Source organism: Corvus cornix, chromosome 1A (assembly GCF_000738735.6).
Source record: "Corvus cornix cornix isolate S_Up_H32 chromosome 1A, ASM73873v5, whole genome shotgun sequence".
Lineage (NCBI taxonomy): Eukaryota > Metazoa > Chordata > Aves > Passeriformes > Corvidae > Corvus > Corvus cornix.
The window spans coordinates 72,041,966-72,062,534 of NC_047057.1; the positions used below are offsets into that span (position 1 = coordinate 72,041,966).

General features: G+C 43.1%; 1 protein-coding gene across 25 annotated transcripts in view; it reads right to left on the bottom strand.

Moving 5' to 3' along the window:
• Positions 1-20,569, bottom strand: part of CACNA1C (calcium voltage-gated channel subunit alpha1 C) — a 463,884-nt gene that overhangs the window by 36,128 nt on the left and 407,187 nt on the right. For 14 of the 25 annotated variants that reach the window (XM_019288699.3, XM_019288716.3, XM_019288710.3 and 11 more), the window contains 2 exons: positions 19,558-19,641; positions 222-254 (listed from right to left, as the gene is read on the bottom strand). In XM_019288699.3, coding sequence (XP_019144244.1) covers positions 222-254; positions 19,558-19,641 — 117 coding nt within the window. Of the gene's footprint in view, positions 1-221; positions 255-19,557; positions 19,642-20,286; positions 20,371-20,569 lie in introns of all 25 variants that reach the window. The other 11 variants (XM_019288713.3, XM_019288711.3, XM_019288704.3 and 8 more) reach the window with 3 other exon arrangements.

Genomic DNA, 20,569 nt, shown 5'->3' on the forward strand with positions numbered 1-20,569 from the left:
ACCAAAGGAAAGCTCGGGATGCACAAGAGATACACATGTGCAGCATATTCACAGCTCATGTGAACACCAGACTCACACCAATACACGACATGGCAGCTTCATGCACAAATAACTAGGCTGGGCTTGGAGAGAGAACTTGTGATCACGGAGAAGAGAAAAAAGGAGTGTGTTAGAAAGAGTGTCACAGAAGCTGGGAGGGTGGTCTGTATTTTCGGTCTTACCATAGAGGAAGAGCATTGGGTATGTTCAGCTGGCTTTAAAGAAAGGCAGACAGAAATAAGCTGTAATAAGTCTCCAATCAAGAGCCCTAGTAAACTAGGTCTTGGCTAACACAGGAGCAACAAAATGGCAGAAGAGGGCAAAAGGGAATTTGAAAGAAATGCACAAGAGGCTGGGCTTATTCCCTAGGATGCCCAGGATCAACGCTGGCTGTGGCAGAAGTAGCTACAACTGCCAGTGAATTTGATGTCAGCTCTCTCCACTACCAGCACATGTGAATCACACCCAGTGTCTCCTGAGTGCTGGACACCCTGGCAGTGGAGGTACTGAACTGTTAAAACGTTTCTTGTATCACTACTGTGAGTTCAATACAGGGGCTGATTTAGCTCTCCAACTCAGATCCAGGCCATGTCTGCACAGGGACCAGCCAGCTTCTAGTGCATCCGTCTGATTTGTAAACCCATAATATCCCAGTGCTAAAGCAACACTTTCTGTTTATATATCCTCATCCCCTTACACACAGCTCCGGGTGAGACAATGGGTTGGGAGAGTCTGGCTCTTGGCAACCCTACAACACCCACCACCAGCTCTGGAAAGTGGGTTGGTGCAGCTAATTAGCTGGCTCCACCTTCACCCACCTCCCAGCAAAGCCCTAGGGACCCAATGGACGTGTTCTTGGAGGCCAGGCTGAGCTGAGCCAAGCCCTGGTCACGCCTGGAAGAGTCAAATTGCTGCAGACACTCGGCCTGACATTTTGATTAACCTCTGGGGCCATTTCCAATGCTGAGAGCAATTCTAAAAAGTACCCAAGGCTGCAAGTATCCTTAGGTGTAAGAAGCAGAATTGTAAATTAAATAGAACTGTCTTTATTAGGAGTCCTTCAGTTCAATAGTAACATAATCCTTCAGGCCTAACCTCTACCACATGCCAAACCTGTCTGCTACTTTAGCAAAGTGGGAACTGATGTATTTCTTCTTCTGTCAGAGTCAGAATCCCCCTCTAGTGCCATGGAGGACTCCTGCAGCATGCTCCTGCTCTCCAAGGATGCTGCAGTAATCAAACTGGCATTGTATTACCTAAAGAAAAACTGTAGTTTGGATGCACAGCCTATTTGGTGATATAGGCAAATGAGAACAATTAAAAAGCCAGGGTACACCTATCATATAATAATTCGGGTTAACTCATTGATTTGGTAGTGTCAGCTTTCACTGCTTTCATCCTCCTCTTTCACATGTTTGCTCTTGTGTTTTCAGATCACATACAGGTGAAAGTTGGCTTGAATACCAAATAAAGCAGCAGTGCCCATAGAGACATTTCGTACAGGTCAGGCATAGATTTTGATTTTGTGTTGCTAGGCAAACATCTTTCCAGCAAAGTGCTTCTCTGTCCCATCCCCCTTCCTCTTTCTAGTTCTGCAAATCACCTTTTCTAACAGTGGAAGAACCCTTATTCTGTTACTTGCTGCATTCCTGATAGAAACTACCTTCCAAATAAGTGAAGAAAGCCTGAAAATTTTTGGGGTTCTCCATCCTTTCTGGCTGACAGTGTTGGTGCATCTGTGACTGACAGGCTGAAGAAGCCTTTTGAGGTGCTGTGGGAAATTGTGCATTTATTGTAATTTCTTCTCTTATTCCCTGAGCTAACTGGCTGATGTTTTAAGATGTGGTCAAAAATGTAGCAAATTATATCACAACCTATGGTAGGGGCTCAAAAGCAGCACGGGAAAGGTTCTGCTAATGCTGGCAAGATGGGACTTATACAAACTGTGGCACTGTGGGCTGAGGTTCCTGCTGTGCTTGTGCACAGTGTGTGAGTTCATGAGGGGGAAATCAATCCCCAGCTTTGGGTTGCTGAATACATTTTCTCATACCCAAAAAGGTTTCAGAAAGGAGACAAATCCTACCACCTGTGCCATGGACCCAAACACAGGTATCTGAGAACCCATTACTGGAACTTTCAAGTGTGGCCATTCTGAACTCTAAAGCTGAGAGAGCTACTGCTGGATTATCCAAGAATCTTCAGCCTTGCCAGTAATATGGGAATGCCAATTTTACGACAAGGCCAGGCAACTGGCGCCTGATAATGTAGTGGTCACATCAGTTCCCAGAGATGGAGGCATGGTGACAAGTACAGGGAATGAAAGCCAGTGTCTGTTGCCCATCTGAAATGGACAGGATTTCATTTCTACAAGTCTCAGAACAAAGTGGAAAAACAAATCCTTGTCTGTTTAATGTCTCTGAAAGAGCTTTTGGAGAAGCTACACCACTGAGCAGAAAGCACTCTTGGCTGTAGTGTTTAATTTACAGCTGTCTCTGCTCCTGCATGGGGTTTAACCTGCAAAGGAACTTCAAGCCTTCCATCCTGCCCTTCTCTTTTGGGGCATGAGTAGCCAGAACACACTGAATGGGAAAGCTCCACAGCAGGGAGATCAGGCACAGATGATGTTCTGAGCAGTTTACCTCATACAGAAAAGGGACCTGAGGTATAAATCACAAGTCCAAGGCCATGTTTAGAGTGATGTAGAAGGGAACCTGCAGGCTGAGTGGGAAAAGAGATATCTGAGGCAGGATGAACCTGTGTAAAGACACTCGGGGGGATGAGTACAACGAGAACTGTTTGGTTTGGTTCTTTTCTTTCTTTTGATGTCACTATATCTAAAAAGGCAACAGAGATGCTAAGGAGAGGTCAAAAGAGGCCAAGAAAGAGAAGAGAAGGTTCTAGAAGCCCAAGTGAAAATTCAGTAGGATAAAGACTGAGTGATCCCTGGAACATGTCTGAAAACCTCCTCAGAATATTGTTGCCTGCATACATCTCATTCATGTTCAGTGTGTACCAGAACACCAGCTTTCTAAACAGATAAATTGCTTAAGCTGCTGCAAACCTGTGAGCATCCTTAGAGCCCCTACAGGTACAAAAGAGAAAGGCAAAGCTTACGCCCATCATGAAGTCAGGGATCACAGGTAAAGAAGTCTCTGGGAAAGAAGCCAGGTTTATTCAATGGAGAGATACTTAAAATCTCAGAGACCACAGCACTGGATAAGGTAATTCTGTTCCTGCTAATCACGCTCTGCCTGGGTAGGTGAGAGTGAGGTTTACTGGGGACATAAGAACATAACTTCCTCCGAGTCCTTTGGAACCTCCATAATGTCTCACAAATCAAACTTGGTGTCTGATACTGCCATCAGGTCAAGGATAAAGTTTTTAATGGCTTGTGCTTTGGAAGAGGATAGGTTGTGCTAGGAGAGGATAAAATTTGCACTCCAGGAGAACCAGTCTCAATCTTTCAAGAGCAATATGTAACAGTGAAAATAGTCAGGTATTTATGCTGTAACGCAATCCATTCTGAAATTCTGAGAAGGGATGATGTGGCTTTTCAGAGCTGGAAAAACAGCAGCAAAAATATGGGCAAAAAGGCTTTGTATAGTGACAGCAATATCAAAGTTCCCTAAAATATCCATGGCTTAGCATATCTTACAGATAAAGCTTTGGAAGAGAATCATAGTGTCTTAATAAACAGGTTCAAATGGAAGTTTCAGTAGAAAATTCCTGAGAAGAGATATTAATCCCACCTCACCCTTGTGAAACACTAGAGATGGGGGACCACGTTGGGAGGCTTGAGTTCCCTGGGGCTTTTGGCTGACAACTGTAATGGCTCTCCAGAGAAGCAGCACCTGGAATGCCTGAAAGGGAGCTTCATTAGGTCTGTGCAGTATATATTTAATCCATATAACCACGGAGCCTCCTTGACTGCTGCATAAGTATCAGTAGCTGTTCAGTAGCTGTTGAAGCACTGAGATGACAGGACAGGCAGGGAGCATTCCCACTGCCAGCACTGCTGATGGTAATAATTCTTTTACACCACAGGACACACTGAAGATGAGTTCAATTCCCTTGGAGGGGATCCAGCCTTTGCTAGGAAGTCCAAACTGACTTTTTCCCTGATGTTTGAGGAGCAAAACTTCCTTGCTGATTGTTTTTTACTTTCTAACACCACTTTTATTCATAGGGAGGAATCTCCTTCTGCAAGAGAGCATTTAATGGAGCTGGAGAGCATTTAGGCAGCTGAATGCACAATGCTACAGCTGCTTTGCTAGTTAGAGTTGTCTCAGTCAATGCAGAGGTACAACTGCAGCCTTCTAGTTATGCCTGATAGCCCTAGGTTAGAAGATATGAGAGGAAATGTGTGTTTGAGATGCTGGCACCACAACATGACAGAGTAGCTTCATATTTCTCAAGAGAAGGAGTGGTCAGATGCTTACGCTGCTTTTTGTGACAAAAAATCTGTAATGGCATTTCTCCACTGAGGAAACTGTGGCTCATGGATGAAGCTTTTAGGAGACTACTTAGAGTGGGTGGTTGTTGGTGATGGATGTCTGCTAAGGTATTTCCTTGATTTTTGTTGAAGTTGGGGAATGAGAAGTTGCCTATGAAGATGCTGTATCTGTTGGAAACTTGATAATTGGTCTGTCAGCCTTGTCCCATGAGGAAGGGGGTAATAAATGTTCACTTCTTGCTTTTTTCTCCTCCCTGCAGAAAGGGTGCCCCCTGAGAATCTGCTCTGCAGAGCTCGCCTGAGTGGGCTGTTGTGTTGTTCCTTTGCATTTGTAGGCTGTCAGTCTTTTCTAGATCAAGGTCTTTGTATATAGAGGTTTCCTTCAAGAGTCCTGCTTCAGCCATGCTGCATCTGTGACTTTGGACACAAGATGAAGGGTGGAAAGAGCCATTCTGGGGAAATGAACTCATCAAAACCATAGGCAAGCTGTGGAGGGGAATTAAAAGTGCAAATACGGCAATGACAAACCATACTGCTCTTCCCCAGAGTTTTCCTTCCCACGTGGTTACACTGAGATGGGATCTGCAAGGCCGTGAGTTTCAAGAAGAACAAGAATTTACCAAAGTATGGGAAAAAAAGAGGTTTAGAAGTTATCTGTGCCATGGTAAAAGAAGACACAAGACGTCCTCTTGTATCTGTAGTGTCAAAACTCTGAAGTGACCTCAGGAGGCTGAGTTACACAAGTCTTTGTGGAGAGCTGGAAGAAGTCAGGGTTTCAAATCAACCTTGGCTGCTGGCAGGTAATAGTCTGCCATTCCACTGGGGAGTTACCACAGCCCCTTCCAGAGCCATCTGTCTGCCACTGCTGTCTCTGAGGTTTTAATCACAAGAACCCTGGAGATAACCCACCAGCCACCAAAGTCTGTGAAGTTATTATAAGGCCAGGCAGAAACGTATCTGGTATTTCTCTGACAGGGAAAACTACTGGATTGCAGATGGCGTAATTGTCAATTCCCACAACCTTACAGTGAAATCAAATTATTAGCAGAGGAAAGAAAAAGAAACCAAACCAGAAAAGCTTCTCAAACTGTGCATTCTTCCTTTAAGTGTGCAGCTCTTCGAGAATTTCTGGGAACATTTCAAATAAAACTTTTTTTCCCTACAAAAATATTTTCTGTCAGAAGAATGCTGATGCTGAAAGTCAAATGTTCTCTAGAAACATGCCAATTTTGAAACAGGCATTTCAGAAATGTAAGGTTGATATCTCACATTTTGTCCTCACACATTTTAATTTGGTTTACATTTCCATTATAAATCATATATAACTAAGGAAAAAAAATCCGTGCCAGATTAAACGGCTTTTACTTTACCTAAGCATATGTTTTGAATCTTGATTATTTCAACAGAAATTATTTTTTACTGAAAGTTTTTCAACTTTAAATTTTCATTCTATTTTAAAACACAAAAAAATGTTCCAAGGGGCTTTTGGAAACAAAATAAATCGAGCCTCCCTATAGCTCTACTCTGGGTGAAGCACTAGAGGCTTTTTTGGATCATTTAATGCCTATTAGAAAGGGGCATCATCTTACAGGAAAACAGGGAATTGAGGCGTGTGATGCTGCCTTTACTGGGGCAAATGGTGAACGCCTTGCTGATTTCCCTGGAAAAAGCTCTGGGTGTTCCAGTGCAGCATAACATGCTAATACTCAGACAGCTCTGCAGAGGAGACTGAACTCCTGCTGCAGGGACTTAAAATTTCCTTTGTTGCAATAAGGGGAATTAGGAGAAATGTGACATCTGCAATGAAGTTGCCATTACATTTCTGCCTGCACTAACTCATGGGGGCCAACAGACACCAAGTGTCAGCTCATCCCAATGCAATATATATGCATTTATCCTTCACTGATTCCACATGATCTCAGACCTCAGGGGAAACATTACCATATCCCTATGCAACAAAAGCCTGTTTTGAATACAGTTAATAAGGTCAAGGTAACTTTTTAAGCAAATGAGTCCTGCAGCTATCAGTTTTTTCCCCTTCATTTCCTATGTATTCTAAGATTTTGAAATTCTGGAGCTTGCTTTTCTAACTAGCTTCAAATATGCAAATCATACCAATTTGAATAGCTTATTAATTAATTTCATATATATACCCATGAAATTGTCAGACAGTAGTCTTATGGTTCCAAGTGCTTAAGGTAAATATAAGGAAAGTCAATTGCTTTAATTTGGTTATGCAGATTACCCTAGATTGACAATTAGAGGACAAGTAATGAAAGGGCTGCTTTTTTACACAGCTAAAAGCTCTATTTTTTCCCATGACTTCCAGAAAAGCAGAACAATTGGTAAAGTACATCTATGCAAATTATTCTTAATTTTCAGGATGTTTTAATAATCCTTCTCATTAGCTCTGGGTAATCAAGTCTTACAGTAATCAAGGCTGGGGGACTCCTGTGAAAGAAGCAGCTACTAACCACTATCAGAGATGTAGTGCTCATCTTCAGGTACAGGTACTGGTCTGACTCAGAGAGGCAGGTGCAGCTTGCCTGTGTTTCATCATTTGTGTTTTGTGGGACAGGCAGCCAAAAAAAGCCCTAGAACATCTGGATGAGAAGCTGCTGAAGATAAATTGAGCCATGAAAATAAATGTTGAAATCTACTTATGTGCAGGACCTTTTACTTTTGTTTTACAGGTAGAGTGACTTTGAGGATTTTCTGTTTGAGTAACAGAGGAGAGGTTTTGCTGATTTGAACACCTCTGCCAGGAGCCATGTGTGATGAACTTTTTTTCATTAAACTTGCCTTTTCCTTTGACCAGTTCTTGATTCACAGGGCAATGGCTCCCAAAGGAGATGATCAGTCTGTCCCAGCCTGGAGCAGCCTGAGGGACACGACCTTGGGGAGAGAACAGACCACTGAGCAAGATGGAGAGAGAGCAAGAGTGAGAATTTAAGTTCCCGTATCTCTCCAGCTTTCCTCAGTTTTATTACCATCCAACAGTGTCCTCATTGCTGTTCCTAAGCAGTCCAATGTGCATTTCCTAAGGCAAAGTTAACATGGCTTTTAAACATCAAACTCAGCAGTGTATTTATCACTGTGCTGGAAAGGGCAGTCTTTTCCTCCACCTCTTTAGAAAGACTTACGTTCTGCATTACATTGCTCATTATTCTCTTTTTTTTTTTTTTTTGTTGTCTGGGAGGGAAGAGGGAGAGAAATCTGTGGGACAGGTTTTCCAAAAGGAGCACAGCCTGTATCTGGTTTTGACTCATTCCAAGTAAGTTATTTTCACATCCAGGTTCCTTCATCCCAAACACTCAAATAAATCCATCATCTTGACTTCTTATCTGTAGCAGTGTTGTGAAGGCACAGCTGCTCTAGAGGTCTGCAAGCACGGAGATGGTCTCTGACACACTTGGCCTGCTCAGGTTCTTGTGTACTAGGACCATGACATTGATTTTGATGTCAAAATAAAACAGAAGAAAGAGACTGTTCAAAACATTCACAGCAGTCTTAATGACTTTAAAGGCATGCTGTTGTGCACTGTATAAGAACTGATTTTCCATTTCTTGTAGCATCCCACGGCCTACCTTGGAAATGGGAATGGCAACAAAGCTCTTCTCTGAGATGAACTTCCTGAGCCATTGATAGGCAGGAGCTTTGTGTCCTGAGAGGATCAGTGACATCTACTGGCTTCTTCTTCCCCATAGACTGGAGATTTGAGGAATTCAGCAAACTCCCAGAGGCATGTCCTTCCTCTGCCGTGGCTGTGCTTGTCTTCTGTGCACTGAATGTTTGAGCACTTCTGCAGATATTGGTTAATTATTTCTGAATTAGCTGATAGGATTTCATGGTGTGGGAAAAGGACAAGAAAGAAGGAAAAATGAAGAGCAGAGTGAAACGTAGTGTTCTCTGTGTATTGGTGTTCCTCGGGTTTCTCTGGGGAGCCTCAGGCCGAAGAGAGAAGGGAGACCTTTGGAATTTGTAGGACTCCAGGAGCACACGAATCCAGAAGGAAACTTCAGTAGCCTCTTTGTGGTACTGTACAAGTCCTGGATAAGTGATGGGGAATTACACTGGAGGCGTTAAGGTCGGAAGGAGGCCTGTGGTCTGCAGTAAAATCCCCACTCCTCAGTATAACTTTTTGGAGACTCTTGGAGCCAGATGGAGACTGGACCAGGAGAAGTTTTTTCGGGAAGGAAGGCAGGTAGGCTACCAGCTGAAAGATTCCACATGCAGTGTTGCAGGATCCATCCTTTGGGAAGCCCAAAGGCTCTGGGACAGCGTGATGTTGAATGAACCATCTTGTGCTTTGATGAAGGTGCTTAAAGAAACTGCACATGCCAGTGGAAGCAGGAGAAAACCCAATCCACCTTCACTCCAAAGCAGCAGGACTGTGGATTGCAAGAGGCTCTAGATGACTGTAGGTGAACTCAGCCCCTGTCAGTTTTGTGTAATTAATCTTTTCTCAAGGGGGGATATCCAGAGATACCAGCAGCACAAACAGAGTTTGTTATGGACCATTTTCATCTGAGATTTGTAGCAGCTAGTATTTAATTCCCAGTCCATGTCTTTTCATTGCCTTTTAAATTAGAAAGTTATTTAATGTTGATGCAGAACACTTCCTAGAAAAAAACCAGCCTACAGACTCATATTGGATTTCTGTATGATAATATGGGATACAATAAAGCCTACGAGTCATTCTGGGATTTGAAATGCCAATCACAGGCATTATCAGAAAACATTAGAAGTGGTCATGTGGAGACTGGGGATAGATCTTACAAAGCTACTGAGCAACATTTTATTGTTCTACACATCTTTCCAAGAATAAATTAGTATTGATTCGATTAATTCTTTGATTAAAAAAAACAAAGGTAGGGATAGTTTAGATGATATGTAATGCTCAGTGTATGTGATTTACTATGTTCAAGTATGGTCAAACAGTTGAGCCTAAAATTCCCTGTCTCTAAACATCAATTTGTTTTGATGTTTTTTCAATTAACAAGTGTTTCTTTACAGCTGAGGCATCCTTGCCTTCATGTCTGTTCATCTTATGTGAAGATGTCTGGCTTTGGATGAAGGAGATTTTCTCTCAGCCACTCAGACAAGGCTCAGCAGGCAGCACAGCTGACTGGTGTCTCTGAGCTTCAAAGTGGACTTGGAGACAACAGCTGGGATGTGACCAGCTGGGATGTCCATTACTCTGCAACAGCAATTAGAGTGAAGTCATAATTTTTGGCCGTCGAACAGCTGACCATAAGCAGCAAGCCAGTCCCTACAGCTTGGTCATCTGGATGCAGCAGGGAATGGGTCCTGTTTAGCAGATGCCCAGGAAGATATATGAAGCAGAAGTCATTTTGTTGGCAGGTTGTGCCAGACAGTCTCCACAAAGAACAGAGCAGGGAGTGATGGCAAGAGCACAGTCATTTTAAAACCAGATGTCTATTAAGAAATAATAAAAGAAACACCCCTCTTGTGTTTGGCTGGCTGGTGTATGAGAGTGTAGGGGAAGCAAGGCAAGAGCTAAATGAGGGTGTTGTACTGACTGTATTAGAAAGGGTAAAATTAATTTATATGTGTTTACCTTCGATTACAAATCTGGGTGAGCAGCGAACTCCCCACAACTGGGTCTGTATTTAATGGGAAGTCTGTGCATTTGGGTTTGCAAACTGGTACCATCACCATGCTCAAAGGCTGTCCAGTGCCTGGCACAAAAACCCTCACAAAGGGGAGCAGCTCTTCCCCTGGGCTGATGGGATCTTGACTGAAGACAGAGAGGAAAAACTACTGTGACACAAAGTAGAGGGGAACTGCCTACTGCCTTGCTGAAAACCTTGGCTGCCCCAGATTTCAGCAAAATGTGGAGAAAGTCACTGGGGAGAAGAAGATGGGGGAGAAGAGCAAGTCAAAGAGGAAAACAAGTAAAATGCTTGTGTGTGTCTTCCCTTCTTCCCTCACCTCTGTTGCTGTCACTGCCACTGGCAGTGCAGCCTGGGACCAGTTAGAATTTCTCCAAATATGCACAATAGTACAAGATGGTGCACGCAGTGAGGTCTTGTAGCACTGAATCTAAAAGCCCTTGTGATTTGCATGAAGAACAGGAGCTTTTGCAGCAAAACTGAGCAAGTGAAATGCAGGGGATTGTGCCCTCTCTGTTACTGCAGTCTGTGAATGCAGAACAGCGAGGCTGGAAAATTCCTTGGGCATTCTCAGCAAGGTAGGTCTGAGAAAAAAGAGATCTAAACTCCAGAAGCATCTTTCACGGCTTCAAGGAATTGCCTAAGATGACAGAACCAACTGGATTTGAACTCACACAAGCACCTTTTTGACCATCTAACTTAGGGCGCTTAGGGATCATTAATTAACATTAATATATTCAGAGATGATCTAAGGAATCAAGAGTCAGAGATTTTTCTGTGGATTTGTATAAAGATACAACCTCTATTAGAGTTCAGGGAAAGTTAAAAGAAACTTTTGCTAGGCAAAAGGAATGATTTATCCTGGCTAGCAAGCCAATGGAAAAGTATAATCAGCTTGGAGTAGTTCTTTTTAATTTGAGTGTTTTAACTAGCTTTGTGGAAAAACACATTGGGATTAAAAGGAAAATGAAATAGAACTGTAATATATCAGGGATGTTGATGGCAGAATATTGTAGTGGGTTTTTTCTTCAAAGTGCTGTGATAGAAAAATGGCAAGTAAAATTAAATACTGGTCAGAAAATCTGGATGTAGGCTTTTTAAAGAGTTCTTTGTACTGAAATGTAGATGTCATACACTTATTTTTACTATTGAACCAACACAGGACAAGGCCTGTGGTTCTTTGTGTTCCCACTATTAGCTTTTACTGTTATTGTAACAATAATTTACAGTCAAATAAGAAAACAGGACTTCTCTAAAGGCCTTAAAACCCACCAAGGTTTTGTGTTTGTGCAAGCCTACACTAATTAAAAGCACAATTCACTCCTCAGGGCAGTCAGTGAGATGCTATGGCCCACCATTTTAAACATTTTCACTCAGAAGGACTCCAGACAGGTTTGTGCATCAGGTCTTACAGTCACAGGGCTGTCTAACTTTCTTTTTGCTGCTTTCACATTCAGCTTCTAAGAATTTGGTCTCCTGGATTCTCTATCTTCTGTTTTGCCTGTTTTAACTAACGAGAATGTGTGTGGTTAAATTTTTCCAGTAAGGCACATTTATTTTTATGCTACTCTAAAGTCTTCCCTGCATTAGAATACATTCTGATTTTTCCGTGGGCCTGGAATAACGTCAGAAGCCAAGTATAACAATTTTGTGGAAATCACAATATTGAGGTACTTCCTTAAAACTGGGTAGTATGAACAGTCTTTCAAAGTGGGAACTACCTGCCTTCTTCTTGTGGTGCTAACACTGCTAGCAACAGCTCAAACACTCAGGTAAACTGGGGAAGGAGTAATTTGCATTTACTATCCCCTTTTTTTGCAGAAAATACATACTTTTTTCTGATTGTCCATATTTCATATAGATTTCCATACAGAAAAAGTTGCGCAGTTACCAAAACCGCCTCTTTTAAAGAGCAAATCACATTATGAACTCTAGAAGTGCACTCAAAATACCAACATTTTAAAGACAAGAGGTTTAAAAAGAAAAAAAAAGAGGCCCCATCATCATGACAAATATATACATAAATAAAACCAAAAATAACCCTGTTCAAACATGGTTGTGGTTGGATAGTCATACCATACTTCTTTCTCACCAAGACAGGGTGAAAAACATGCACTAAAATTGTTGATTAAGCATGGGAGGTGATCAAATTCAAATTGATCTAAGCCTAATCTGTGGAAGAGTTCAGGGCAGCTCTCCTGATGTTCTTCAAAGGCAAAATAAAGCCCTTGCCACTGCTACAGCTCACAACCATGCTTCAACGTGGCTTCCTACAGCTGGGGCCGCCGTGGTGCGTTACCTGAATCATTCCAATGATAAGAACACCACCAGATGTTAAAAAAACCCCAAAACAAACTAAATCCACCCTCCCCACCCCCATCAATTTTATCAGTAGCTTTTCCAAAAAGAAAACAAGTCATATATACATACATATACACGCACACAGGGAGAGCTCAGGACTACGGACAACTTCTGGGATGGCAGCAGTAAGGGTGTGACAACACAAGATGTCAAAAGAAGCCACTATGCTTCCCCAGCCCTTTGCTACATAATTTGGAGGCCTCTTCTACCCAGATGGCATTTGAGAGGGAGAGAAAGGACAGGGAGGGAGATGTTTTCTGCCTCTTCCGGAAGGTTTGGGTAAACGAGCTTGCAAGTTGTAGGAATTGCAAAGATTTGCGTCCGGTGGCAGCTGATGGCCAAAATCTGAGCAGCAAAGGGCGTGGAAGCAGAGAGAACCAGACAGGCAGAGAAAGACAGACAGACAGACACAGCGACAGATATGAATGCCAGTCCCAACTGAGGTGCAGGCTGGATGTATGTCGTCCTTCCCGCGATCCTTGCTCCCATGGAGGGGTGTGTGCACAGGGCTGTGCCGCAGGGCCCAGCGCTGCAGTCCTTGCGCAGGCCGCGTGCCCGGGGCTACCGCGCCTGAATAAGGACTGCAGCAGTCAAGCCACTGGTTCTCTGCCTTCAGACACATTGGTTGAGAGTGAAAATGAACTCGTGAGGTTTAGTGTGGCTGGAGACGGGGGAGAGGAGAGCAAGGGAGAAAAGGAAGAAAGGCGGGGTGTGGGTTAAAAGGGAGGAGTGCAGGAGAAGGTGAGAGGGAGATTTAAGTATAGGCTTTCAGATATTCCAAAGAATGGGAGCAGGAGATCATGGCAAATAATATGAAGCCTCTTGACACCAAAAGCGAGATGATTGTAAAAAAGGGCCTCATGCGCCTGGTTTAAGCCTGAGCTGCTTTACATCAGAAATAAAATAGGCTAAATGAGAAATCACTGCACAGGTCTCCAAGTCTTGGGAGCTCAATGCTTTGATATTTTTCTGACCTTACTGCATCAGTACTTAGGATTCAAGCAAGCTGCAACCCTCTGCTGACTTCCTAACAGAATTTGGAAATATTTTCAGAAGTGCAAGGCATGAAGTGCTCAGCTCTCCTGAATACCTGATGGACAAACACCAAACCATTACCCAGAAGGCTTGGGCAAAACAGACCTGACCAACATTTTTTAGGGAAGGGATACACCAAGGTGGGGTTTGGGTTTCCCTAGCCTTCTTCACAGGAGTGCTACTTCCTGAAGCACCCAAGTCCTGTGTCTCCCAGATGCCACCATGGATCAGCCCACACACAACACTGCACTCTCCTCCTGTCATGTCTCCCATTAAAACCCCACCATGTCCATCAACCCTCAAACCAGTCGCAATGTTCACGCTTAGGAAAACGTGTGCTGCTACAACAGGAGGGCATTTTATGCACGGAAATATTCCATTATTTCACAAAATCCCTCAAGTCACCGGTTCTCTGTCCCTGACAATTCTCATCTTGTGACCATGCTCACGCCCCTGGCTCATCACATCTGCTGCATCACCTTGTGTACCTGTGGGGGGTAACTCCTCCTCCTCTGTGCCTCCTGCAGCGTTCACAGACACACTCAGACACGCAGCTGTGGTGCTGAACGAACAGGCAGGATGGATACCAGCCCAGATGGTTTGCTCAGTCATCCTCATGCATCCCCAAGCACAGCTGACGAACACAGAGGCACCTGCGCATGCAGACACGCTCAGAGGCACTGGCAGAAGCCCTCAGAGACAGGCCCACAGAGAGGCACAAACCCTCCCTCCCTGACATCCTGTCCAGACAGACAGACGGAATCAAACACACAACACCCCCACTGTCACTGTGGTGCTCTGGAGACACACGTGCTTCCACCTGGACATGCCTCTGGAACATCTGCAGGCCACGAGCTGCCGGCTGCAGCTGGATGAACAACCCCTCAGCTGGCCAGAGACTCATCCAGCTCAGTGGGCACTGAAATGAGCAGTTCTTTGGTGGCAAATGAAGACTGAGCCATGCAGTCTCTTTGGTCTGACACTGGCAGGGGAAAGGATGAAGGAAAAAGGACCCTATGGACCAAGGAAGTGTCAGCTTTCCTCTCCGACTGCGAGGAAGGAGTTCACATTAACAGCTTTCCCAGCGACTCAGGGTCTGACTGTTTGTCTTTCATTTCTTTGGGCACTGTAGCACAGCACAAATCGAACTTGATTTCCCCGTTTGATACAGAGCAACAAACAGTAATGAGCCACTTTCTTTGCCTGGAGGAGGGGACAGCAGGCTGTTAGTCACCTTTACAGTACTCAACTCCAGGCTGTGTCTGCTGATGTGGAAAGGAAGGAAGTGCTATTCTGTGCTTGGGGCTACTTCTAGATGATGTAGTCCAAACCTGCTGTTTTTTATTCAGCTCCTATAAAATTTATTTCCAATTATAACAGAGAGTAATAATTTTTACCACCTTAAGATTTTCTTATAAGGAGCTTACAGGGTTTTGCAAACTCTAATAACAATACTTTTTTAATGTAAGGAATAATAACAGTCTCCAGTGATGGGAAGACTGAGGTACAGGGATCTAATCAGAGTCCAAGGAAAATAATCCACAGGCCCTACATCCCAGGCCTCATATATTATACCATCTTTCATCTTACTCCCCAGAAGTCATTCTTGATCTTAAAGAGAGTTGACACACGGTAGATGTGGTCTCTGCCTTGGAAGTTCCTTTTTTTAGCAAAAGATTAAAAAGTCCTCTCCTCCCTCTTTAGTTACTTAAGAAGTGGCTTAAGAGTGTCCCAAAACAAACATTAAATATTTCCAAAAAATTTTGGGGAAGAAGAAAAATCTTCCTTTTGTGGCTACAAAGTTAGCTGTACAACAGTCACTGAGAACAATGCTCTGAAAAGGCAGCTTCAGAGTCAGGCAATTTAAAGGTGAATTTGGCAGAAACTGTGCCACTCTGAAGTTTTTAAACCCCCCAGATTTTAACCTTCTCTGTGCCCTTTGCACTTACTCAGTTGTGTGAGATGCCTTTGTGTGTCTGTGGAGCTCGTTGGGGGGACTTAGGGGATATTCTCAGGCTGCAGGAAGCAAGTGATTGGACGTGATTGGACTTACTGATTGACAGATTTCCCCACCATGGAAGTGTTTTAAGCAAAGGCTTCCTGAAGGACTCAGAAATGCTGCGGGGTGCCTGCCTTGCGAGCACATGGCTCTTCACTGTTTTGGAATGCACAGCCATGCTAATGAACGTCTGCTGAGCTGGACGTGCACGTGCACACTCATGCAGGGGAACATTCCAGCATTCAGGGAACTCCCAGGCACAAACCCTCATCCATAAGCAGGTCCAACTCGCACGGGCAGACAGTCACATGGGCTCAGTTACACACACAGTGACCCCTGTGAATCCCTCATCAACCACTCACTGCACAAATACACACGAAATACATGTGCTTGCATTCACACTCTTTTCCCTCCACACATGGATTTATGTCTGAACACTCTCCTGTGGATTTGTGGCCCATACAGGCATCCAAACACACTCAGGGCCATACAATACGATTAATGGAGTGCATACACAAAGACCCACCCATGCACACTCACATATGTCTTAACGAAGGTTTTGGTCTGGGAAATTCCTTTTCGAGAAACAAAAACAAATGTCAAAAGGAAAAAAAAAAAAAACAAACAAACCAACAAACCAGAGCATGGGGAACTGCACAAACAAAAGCGAGCACGGACCTACACACACACACCGTGGAGGCTGTCAGTCAGTCAGGGCTCTCCTCACAACTACAGCTCAGTGCCTGCTGGGTTTGCTTCCCCTGAGTGCAAACGTCTGGTGAACCTCACAGATTTCAGGCTTACGTGTCTATGGCTGCAGGTCAAACTGACCTGTGCCAGGAGTCTCCATCTTCCCTTCTAACTGACCACAATAAGAACTGACCCTTCCCTCCAAGAAGAGCACCTTCCAAGATCCTACCACAAGCACTCTTCAGCTTCTAAGGAGTTAAGCAGAAATGTTTTCCCTGCACCTGACCAGTCTAAACGTCTCCTATTCATGGAGCTGATTGGCACTTCAGGGTTTATTGTTTCTTTCCTTTTCAGACCCCAGGTCTCTCGGAACAAGACAAGACAGTGTACAGAAACACAGGGCAGGGTTTGCTCAAACCCACAGACAGCAAGAAAGCAACGAGCCCCTGAGGAGACAGGAGAAGTGTGTCTGATAAACTGCCTCTCACTGCTTGGGAGGATGACAACCGTCCGTCCAAGATGGGCTGCTACTTCCAAATCCCATTTTCTACAGGTGTAACATACCAAGTGCTGCTAGCAGAGAGGGAATCTGACAGGACAAACCGACATACAAAACATTCTCTTATTCAATAAGGGTTATAAGTGCAAAGGGATTTCAGAACATTTCAGAACAAACTCAATCCATAGCTGCCGCTTATTTATCAGTGCATCAAAAGGTTGTGCAAGTTTTTAGTAACAAACATTAGAAACTAGTAGCAAAGAACTTGCCTAGATAAAAAGAGAAGATTTAAACATGCCAGGTAACAAAAAGACGTGTGCAGAGATCTGTAAAACTGTATAGAAGGAAAGGATTCTTTAGAGGAAACAGAGGGACCATCACACAATGCTCTACACAGCCCTTACTGAAAGAGTCAGGGCCAACCCTGCTGCCTCCTCAACTAAGACAGGTGCTGGTTGTTTGGAGAGAGGCATGCCCTCATTTTTCATAGGCTTCTATAACTAAAAACTGGATTCTGGGCCTTGCCTGACATGAACTTGAATTTAGAGAGAGCCTTGTCGCTGGCAATTAAGTGCACCAGTATGGACAGCCCTGGAGACTGAAGATCACAACAATCAGCAGCAGCATGACTATCTCGACAAGATGCTGAGAGTGAATGTGATTTATGCTGCTTTAAATTGAATGTCTGGGAGCTGGGTGTCTAGACAAACCTAACAAACCTAGACACTCACCAGCCACTGGTGGGCACCTCCAAAGAGCAATTCATTTCCCTGTCACGGACATGTCCAGGGCGCCTGGGGAGGGGAGCATCCCTCCCCACTCACAGCAAGAGGAGACCTGGGTGACTGTCTTCCTCTCAGACAGTGGAAGTTAATGAAGACATTAATCTGAATTTCTTCAAAAGGACCCATTGGATTTTCCTGCAGTCTAGGGCTTCTGACTATGATAAACTTCCATTTATTGACCAAAACACACAGATTTCTTTCCTTTCTGCTTACGAGACTTTTGTATGGATTCTAATACATCAGTCAGGGAAGTCTTGATGTTTAATATGATTCATCTCCAGTTAACTGTGCTTATTCCCTCCATTGCCATGTACAGTTCTCCCTCTGTGCATGAGAATTGAAATTTTCCACAATCTGAGGGCTATTGCCAGGTTCCCTATTTGGTTTTCTTGTGATGAGTGTGGCAGAGAAAAGGTTTTAATTTCACTCTTAAAAATTATCAACTTCAGCCTCACTGTAACCTCCCTCTACAAAGTCAGCCTAATCCTAATATCTACCTAGTAAAAGAGTAATGAAAATTGTTTACAACATTCTGTGGCAAATGTTGTAAGCAATTCTTTGTGTCCAGAAGGTAGGACATTTAAGAGATGCAAAATAAAACTTCCTTTTCAGTTAAAAACTATTTTCCATTCTTTTAAAAGACAAGGAAAATAAACTAGTTAAAAAAAAATTCATTTATTCAAAATCAAAAATGTTACAGCTTGAATAAACAGTCCTGTTTCAGAATTTAAAAAAAAAAAAAAAAAAAAAGAAAAAAGAACCTGAACAGAAATTAAACTAGAACCAAGATACGAAAATATTTTGTTTGGAAAGTTCCAAGTAAGGCATTTGTATTTTTTAAAACGCTGCCTAATTTTTTTTCCCTAAACACAGCACTGAGTGAAAACTATGTTGTCATTTTTCCGCTTGCAATGGATTGCCTCTACAGTACACAGCAATTCCAAGATGGACTGTTTATTCAAAGGCTACATAATTTTCAAAATCCAAGACTAATTTGCTGTTCTTTAATGTATTTACAGCAATTTTCTTTCAATCTTTCTGTTTTCCTGGCCTTTATAAGCTGGATTTTTCAGCATAATTTTTGTTTATGCTCATAAACCCATCATAGCCTTTCTTTTGGAAATCTGTGTGTTCTTCCCCATCCTTTGCCTATTTACCCTATAATTCTGTATCCATCCACCTCCAAAAAAAGAGACATAGGAAAAAATTTGCCTGGTGTGATTTATTTCCTGAACACCAGATGCTCATTTCAGTCTCCGTGGCTCACTGAGTCCTTCACCTTTCTGCCGAGATGGCCATGAGTGGGGCCAATTGGTGTCAATTGGGCTGGTGCAATTTGAGGGATGGAGCAAATCAAGTTGCAAACCAAAACAAAAAAAAAGGGTTGGAACTCTGGTGCTTTGTTTTCCTTTGGGATTTCTGCTTTGTTTTTACTTTGTCTACCTATTTTTTTTTATTATTTTCACATTTGAAATGGAACATTAGGAGCAGGTTCCTCTAATCAGAGATGATTTGGTCTTTGTTTCATTTGGAGGAAGCCTGAGCGAGGAGGCACAGGGAGGATTCCTGTTTTGGTTCCCTCAGTTCCACCTCGAAAGAACTGACCTTTTATCTCTCTGTGGGGTGGAGAGTATTGAACAGCCATGGGAAGCAAAGCATAACACTGGGCAGACCAAAGTGCTGGCCTGGGACTATTCGAGCAGCTTCCCATGGCACAAAGAGCTTTTTCACTTACACTCCATGTTTCCCATCACTTTTCCTGCTATACAGTTTAATTCATGCCAGGCGGATTATGAAGGGAAGAAAATGATGCAGCAGTCAAAAAGTCCTTAAAGTCGTTCCAAAAAAATTAAAACGGAATAAAACCAAAGCAAATAAAACTAAAAAAAAAAAAAAAAAAAAAAAAAAAAAAAAGAAAAGAAAGAGCTTTGAAACTAAACAAAATTTCTGAAAATAAACTCAAAAGAAAGGAGGGGGAGAAAGAAAAAAAAAAAAAAGACCCGGGAAAGACAAATGAATGTTAGAGCAGGCACGATCATGGACAGACGCCAGCTACTTACGTTCACCTCGGTGATTGCTATATCAACAATGCTACCCACAACAATCAAGGCGTCAAATGTATTCCATGCATCACAGAAATAGTGCTGCATGTGGCAGAGAAGCCAAGGAGAGAGAGAGAGAGAGAGAGAGAAAGAGAGAGAGAGGAAAGAAGGAAGAGGAAGAAAGAATGAGAGAGAGAGAGAGAAGGGAGAGAAAGAGGGAAAGGGAGAAAAGAGGGGAAAAAAAGTAAAAAGTAAAATAAAATAAAATGAAAATAAAAACAAAACAAAAGCATGAAAGAGGGAGAGAAGAGGAAAAAAATAAGAAAAGAAAGAGGTTACGTGGGCATATTAAATAGTCTCTTACCACTCTACAGTATTGGTTGCTCAAACCTCTGTAACGTTTCACATGATGGAGGGTATCAACAAAAGCCTGGTTAGTCAGAAAGTTACACTCAAGCATGTCTACCTTTTGGAGGGAAAAAAAGCACACACACCCCAAACTCTGTGCGCTTTCACCAGTCACAGCCTTGGGGCCAGCTATGACAAGTGAAAAAGAAGGAGGCATTTCCCCCCCTCCTTTTTTTTTCCCTGGGAGAAGGAGAAGGACGACGGCAAGTTCAATAAAAGCATGACTAGAGGGAAAAAAACCAGAAAACAAAAAGAGAGAGAAAAAAAGAGAGAAAGAGAGAAGGAACAGCAGAGGAGGAGGAGGTGGTGGTATCCTGGGGAGGGTAGAGTAATACTCACATTAGTTTCACTGAGAATGACGTCTATAATGCTGCCAATTACGATGAGGAAGTCAAAAACATTCCAAGGATCACTAAAGTAACCCTACATAAGGAAGGGGCAGGCAGGATGGGGATTAAAAAGGAATGTTAGACAGACAAAAACAGTTCAAAATTACCATTAGAATTTCTGCCCTGATACCTCAAGGGGTTCTCCTCTTAAGTCTACTTGTTGTGTCTCAAGCTGTAGCCCAGGCCTGGGTTCCCTGACTTGTGTGAGCAGCCCCGCTCCAGCTCATGGGATT